At 39.0% G+C, this 7,253-nt stretch overlaps 1 protein-coding gene across 1 annotated transcript; it reads left to right on the plus strand.

Annotated features, from left to right (window-relative positions):
- The first annotated feature begins 468 nt into the window (after positions 1-468).
- LOC145791370 (serine/threonine-protein phosphatase 7 long form homolog) lies at positions 469-3,144 on the plus strand. The gene is made up of 5 exons (XM_082871720.1): positions 469-526; positions 1,314-1,390; positions 1,500-1,934; positions 2,004-2,162; positions 3,070-3,144. The coding sequence occupies exons 1-5, from the start codon at positions 469-471 to the stop codon at positions 3,142-3,144; spliced, it is 804 nt and encodes a 267-aa protein (XP_082727846.1).
- Positions 3,145-7,253: the final 4,109 nt, after the last annotated feature.

A 7,253-nucleotide genomic window follows, 5' to 3' on the forward strand; every position in this document is an offset into this window, starting at 1 on the left:
GGTATCGCAAGGGGAAATACTTTCAAGTTGATATCGTATGACAGGTTAGTTTGTAATGTGAAAAAATTGTTATTATTATGTTGTTAAGTTAATTACACCTAAAAACATGAACTTGATTAGTTTGAATCAATATTGTCTTATAGGCCCCGCCGTGTATTTGAGGTGTAAACATCTTTTCGCCGTGGACGAGGTCGCAATAGACAGATTGTGCGAATGAATCAACCCACGTGCAGTTGTGGGAAATATGAGATAAGACACTATCCATGTTCTCATATGCTCCCTGTAATGTCTGAATGCGGTGACAATCCATTCCAGTACGTTGATCCAATATATAGGCGTCTTGTATACATGAGGGTTTGGAAAACTAAATTCAATCCAATACCGCATCAAGATTATTGGGATGATCCACAGTGGACCTTATTGCCTAATGAAGTTCGTCTGCGAGAAGTAAAACGGGGTCGTACATCTATGGCTCGTATTCCAAATGAGATGGATATATCAGACAGGCGTTTGACAGCTCGTTGCAGTGAGTGCCACCAGACAGGTCATGACAGGCGAATATGTCCGGCGCGACTTGGTCGATGAAGACTATGTAATACTTACATGTTGTAATATATCATTTTGAAATTCTTCATTTGTAATAGATCATTTAATTATGTATTTTTAAATTCTGTATTTGTAAACGGGGTCGTACATTTAAAATGTGTATTACAAAATGTGTACTTGATTAAAAAATGTGTAATGCAAAATTGAAAATATGTATAACTTATTCAAACTTGTATAATTTATTGAAAATGTGTACTAATTTTTCACCGTGTACTTGATTGAAAATGTGTATTACATGATTCTATACTTAATCACGTAGTTCTTCTACCATTTCAAAATTTCATATTTTTGAATAAATTAAATATCAAATGCTGCAATCATTGTTCACATTGTATAATTTAAAAAATTTACAAATTTTAAAAAAAATTAACCTATTATAAATTAAAATTTTAAAAATTGGAATGCTACAGTTATTGTTCACAATTACAAAATTTTATATGTATTTTACAAAAATTATAATTTATTCAAACTTTTAGCATTACAAAATCAATATTTAAGTTTTGTCAAATATGCCATAAATGTAATCATTAATTTCGAATTGCTTCCGTGTAAGTGGCACATAAATTTGTCTTTTCTCGAACCCATAACATTTACTTCATTGTATTTTACATCGTTAAGTACAAAATCAATAATTACAGTTTTCTCTGTTATTATGTTATGATTAAATGAGATTTTGATATGGATGATCTAATATTTCAGTTGTACAGGCTTCATGGCACATGTACTTGAGGAGGTTCCACTGTTCAGACAGGCACATCGGGCTAACAGTATGTGGGACCGTCCGGTATGCAATAACGTTTGTTGGACTTTACGCCTACAATTAAAATACATTGCATTTCTGTTGTATATTTCGTGATAATGTTATTATTTAAATTGGTCATTCTGTTGTGCAGGATGAGGCACGCACCGTGTTGACATGTCGTCGAGCAGATTCTGGATTGTGGGAGCACCCGTTGGACCATAGAGTCTTGCAGTATCTATTACGCGCGAGATTCTATGGTGTGTATTGTATCGGGCATATTCGACTGGACCACGCACTCATCACTGCTCTCGTCGAGAAGTGGCGCACAGAGACTCATACATTCCATTTCCCGATCAGGGAGGCCACCGTCATGTTGCAGGGCGTATCCGTCCTATATGGTCTTCGGATTGATGGCCGAGCAGTTACTGGAGTTGACCCATCTATCGCGACGGAGCAGTGGATAGCCCTATGTGCTGAGCTATTGGGAGTAGCACCTACACCAGCAGATTTACAGGCGGGTAGAGTGAGGGTGAGGTGGCTGGGCGAGCACTTTGCTCATCTTTCAGATCATGCTCCAGATGAGTTGGTACAGCAGCATACCCGAGCATATATTCTGTGGCTTATTGGAGGGGTACTTCTCCCTGATAAGTCACAGAACCTGGTCAAGCTGATGTACTTGCCATTGCTGAGAGACATTGAGGAGATTGGGCAGTACAGCTGGGGTAGCGCGGCTTTGGCATGGTTGTATAGGATGCTATGTCGAGCAACTCAGGTGGGTACGAGGGAGATTGGAGGACCACCTGTGTTGCTACAGGTTAGTAACAATTTTATTACATGTCAATTCATATTGTATGCCATATGTCAGTATTGTAATTGTGTTCAAACTATTGCAGATTTGGGCATGGGAGAGATTGATTCGCATTGCCCCGTCTAGGCGGCAACTGGTTGGTCCTGGTGAGCTGCCTATGGGTGAGGGGGACATGCAGTTGCCCACCGGACCGTGAGGTAGCCGGTGGAGGGTTGACATGGGCCACGAGGTCGTCTCGACCCACGTAGTGGTAGTTTATAGAGACCAGTTGGACCGGATGATCGAGGGCGAGGTATGAAATTTTTTGATTGCATTTTAGTTGTCTTCTTCATTGTATATGTTTTGAGTTCACGAGCAAAATTTAATTTATTTATCGTCATTGCAGTTTATCTGGCAGCCTTACGCTGGGGTCCTCGGTACGGTCCCCGACTACTGCCGACTGGGTCAAGAGATATGGATGGCGAGAGTGCCACTTATTTATTTTGATGTGGTTGAGTGGCATCTCCCCCATCGTGTCCTCCGACCGTTTGGTCGGGTGCAGTCCATGCCGGATCGGTTCGACACTGAGTGGCAGTTGCACGTCACTGATAGGCGTGGCCGAGCTGGCACTGACTGGCATCTGTTTTATATGCGATATATACAGTTATGAGATGCCCGTCGGGATAGTATTGTACATGCTGACTACAACGATGAGGTGATCCCCTCTTCCAACCCTTACATGTTGTGGTATCGGCGACATACACACCTACTAGTCGGGAATCCGAGCCACGTGTCTGAGTCTGGATATCAGGGAGTTGGCCCTTATCTTGAGGCATTGGTGAGTATCATATTATGTGTCAGATAATTATTAAAATCATAATTTATTTACTTTCAGTCAACTGTAGCCTAATAATACGTCTGAATGTTTGTTTAGGTGGCTGGAGCTGGGAGGTCGTTTCACTTGGCTGAGGATGCCCATTTGAGACGTGATGGGCAGCATGCCTTGTAGGCCGTTGCAGAGATCCGCGAGTTATTGTACCAGGCATTCCAGCTTGCCCAACGGGGAGACCGTTTGCATTTCGGCCACTACGATGTACACATTTCAACAGCTGCTCCAGACACATCAGCGCCATCCACGTTAGCGCCTTCCACTTCAGCGCGTGCCACATCAGCTCCTTCGACATCAGTCACCCCATCACATACTACCTCATACATATCTGCAGATTCTCTCGACGTACATCTTACGCAGCATACTGGCATACCTTATGTGCCTGACCCTGATTGGACACCACCCCGATACATGCATGACGTTGTTACCCCACCCACCCAGTTACCACCACCAGACAGTTCGACCGCGACCATGAGTACACAGGATGCAGTTCTCACTGACATCTCCCATGTTGACGCTGAGGGCCTTATTGAGCCCCCCCAGAGCGCGCGGGAGAGGCCGAGGTTTTGGTCGTGGCGGACATCGCGGCAGAGGTCGGGGTGCGGGCAGAGGCAGAGGTCGAGCCGCAGCTGCAGATTGTGATACAGTTGCACCAGATGATAGAGTTTCACAGCTCACAGCAGTATCTGATCTTCCGCCACAGACAGGATCAGGGGCAGCACATGCAGTAGAGGGGGGGTCACAATCACAGGCTCCACAGGATACGCATTTACGATTGGGAGAGCCAGATATTCAGAGAGTCTACCGCAGGAGACCGAGGAGGAAGGTCCACGGTCGGGGTTGTGGGACTGGGGGCAGGTTAGGGCATTAGCGGGTGTGATGTGGAGTGTATAGTTAATTTTATTTATAGTTTTTGTATATCAAACTTGTACAGATGATGTAAATGTGTCATACTTATTTATTCAAAAAATATAATTTTATAATTTTTTATCCTTACTTGTTTTGATGATTTCCATAAAAATGACAACGAAAATAGGAAAAAAAGGATAAGAATTGATAGGATTTTATTATTGAACGAGATTGGAGGACCACTTGTGTTGCTACTGGTTAGTAAAAATTTTATACAAAAAAAAATCTAGAAAAAAAATGTAAACATTGCATAATGGATAGTTGTGGGGAGAAATATGAATAAAAAGGAAACAAAATAAATATCTAAACAAACACATAATTTTGTTTTCCCTTTTTTTTCACTTTTCTGAATGATTGCATTCACTGTCTTCTTTTCAGGTACAAACCAATGATAACCAAACAAAATGTAGACATATATATTTTTGTTCATCTAGCTTAAACGTATATTTCAACTATTTGTTATATGAACATGTACTTCATTAAGTATCATTATTATATTCCACATCAATAATGCATAAAAACATGAAAGTGTAGTTCAAGTAGCGTTCTTCAAAATAACAATAACAGAGAGAAAGTAAAGGAAGAATTACAAGAAATATGCGAAAACAATTGAAATATCTCCCTTCATTGATAAGTCGTGGATAAGCATTACAAATTGCATGCATTACAGAAATGCCCTGGGCGTTCATCCAAACAATTTCATTCATTATCATCATCATCTGACATCTCAATATCAGATTCATACATAACATCCATGCTCCAGGCATAGTACTGGTGTGCATCATCCATTAACCCATCTTCGGCATGCTCATTTGCGGTCTTCATTAGTTCGGACCTTTGCAAACGTTGGGTCATGCGATTAACCTCGTCGCGGATACGATGCGATGCCCTTTGCAACAACTGTGGAGTGTCAGTTGGCATACGCATGGCTAACCGGCGAGGAAATTTAAGATTAACTTCACGACATAGCTCAATGAGAACGTTTGCTCGAGTTTTTCGAAATTCCCACTCAGCTCTCATGGTATTGACGGTGGCACGTGAGTAACGCAAATTTGGATTTATTGGGTATTCAAATTCATCTCCATCTGCAACCCAATAGCGACCCATTGCTGAATATAGATCAACCACCGTATATCTCATGATGATATCGCTCGAAATAGTTGTAAAACTTTTGTTGTGGTATGATGCGATATTTATACCATGTATACACATGGTAGTTGTATGTATGAAATTATTATAAACAACTATGCATCAGAGTTGTCATGTCAACTTTTATGACCTGAACAACTATGCATCAACTTGATAGGAGTTGTCACTTCGACTTTTATGAATTGCATAATTTATTGTTATTCCAAAACAAAAAGTAAAAACAAAAAAAAATAATAATAAAATAAAAACCAAGCTGATCAACGGACTAAACGTCTGAATTAGTCAATTTTCTCTGCCTGAAATTTTTTGAAATATTTATTCAGAAATTTGTTTTACTTTTTAGGTGTATTGACATATTTATTAATTTATTGTTATTTTGTTATGACACCCCTACAAAATTTTAATAGATTGCATAATTCACAAAGGCACAGTAGGTATGGTATGATAATAAATTATAGCTCGGCGCAGTGGTACGTCCAACATTTGTCAGTGATGCTCAGCAATTACTTGAACATACGTAATAATTTGGATGCTTTGTTTTTTCCGCAGATGCTATGTGACTTTGTGCAGCGATGCAATGATGCATCTGACTTTGTGCAGTGATGCATGTCACTTTATGCAGTGATGCAGTAATGTATATGACTTTCTGACTTTGCCATGCTTATATACTTTGTCAATTTTTTCCTCACATTACGTGATGCATGTGACTTTCTGCAACGCGAATAAATGCTTTATTTTTTTTATCACATTTCAGAATTCATCTAAGTCACATCAATACGACCACACGGCAATAATGTTGATAAACAATTATGTGATGGACTGAAGGAGTAAAGTGTAATTTACCGAATATAAAAAGAAGCAAAAAATGCAAAGAGAAGAAAATGGGATGACTGTGAAGTTCATTAAGTGAAAATAAGATAAAATATAGACTGTTTATGAAGAATATTACTTTAAAACAAAGAAAATTTAAGCATTTAATTTCATTTATAATTTTTTGAAAACACCAATTTGTACTGAAATCGTCAATTTGAAGTGACTACTTACTGTATTAAAAAAGTAAGCATGTCAGTTGGCATACGCATGACAACTCACTGCATGTTGTTTTATTTGACAACTCACTGCTCCAATATGAAGGGATTGCATTGTCATCCTCTGGCTTACAATTATGATTTTATCTGACAACCACGGTCGTGACTACATCACAGGTACACAAAGTCACGGGTACTCAGGATTGCATGAAATGAAAAGCTAAAAAATAATATCACGGGTATCACTTCTTCTATAGTGCCCCAGTATGCATTATCATCACTAGATCATCTCTAGTTAACCCTCAGTATGATGTCTATAAATAGCGATACCCCCAGTATGATGTTTGTTCAAGCCATAACAATAGTAATATATCTACAATTACTATTATTATTTGTTTGTTTATTTTATGAACAATGTTTTCAAGAGGTACAGGAAGTTCACACCAGTAAAGAAATCCGAAAGTGTGGCTGCTACCTCCATTTACTTATGACTACAAGAGCGAAAAGTACTCGAGTCCGAAGGATTATTATGCTGGTATCCGAGCTGAATGGGCGCTCAGGGTAACGAAGCAAGAAGGATTGTTTAATGATCTACGTAACTTTGGAGCACCGGTACCTCATCGTCGTTCATTGACGATGGCTAGACGAAATGTTAGTGACTATGAAAATGCAGTTAGCAGAATTAAGAAGGAGAACAACAGAATGTTGATGCGGAGATGTCAACATTTCATGCTTCAGCTAGCCACTGAAATGGCAGAAGCAAGCAATAGAGATTTGACAGTGATTGAGCGAAATAATGTCTTAAACAATAAAAAATATCTCTCTGACTACTACATGTCAGATGAGGAATGAGAAATGAAACACCTTTATCTTTCATATATATTTGTATGTTGTCTCATATCTTCGTTACTGGAGTGTAAGACAATGTTGTTGTTCATCTAACGTACGGATGTATTTCAAGTATTTGTTTTATGAACCTGAAATTTATGAAATAACTATATTTATAACTACACATTTATTAGTTCATGACTTTCTTTATTGAATTGTAATGAGTTAATGAATGTTCTGGATTAACAAATGGATTAATGTATGTTGAATTATGTGAATACTTAAAACACATAAAACAGAAAGAGTCGGGAAAGA

This window comes from Camellia sinensis, chromosome 5 (genome assembly GCF_055761805.1).
Source record: "Camellia sinensis isolate YWXY chromosome 5, ASM5576180v1, whole genome shotgun sequence".
NCBI classification, from domain to species: Eukaryota; Viridiplantae; Streptophyta; class Magnoliopsida; order Ericales; family Theaceae; genus Camellia; species Camellia sinensis.

What these genes read in the sequence shown, in the direction of transcription:
- LOC145791370 (XM_082871720.1), top strand. Translation starts at nt 469, where the DNA reads ATGGCTCGTATTCCAAATGAGATGGATATATCAGACAGGCGTTTGACA. An exon ending in ACAGTATGTGGGACCGTCCG is followed by an intron (nt 1,391 to 1,499) that starts GTATGCAATAAC and finishes TCTGTTGTGCAG; the next exon opens with GATGAGGCACGCACCGTGTT. An exon ending in ATCATGCTCCAGATGAGTTG is followed by an intron (nt 1,935 to 2,003) that starts GTACAGCAGCAT and finishes GATAAGTCACAG; the next exon opens with AACCTGGTCAAGCTGATGTA.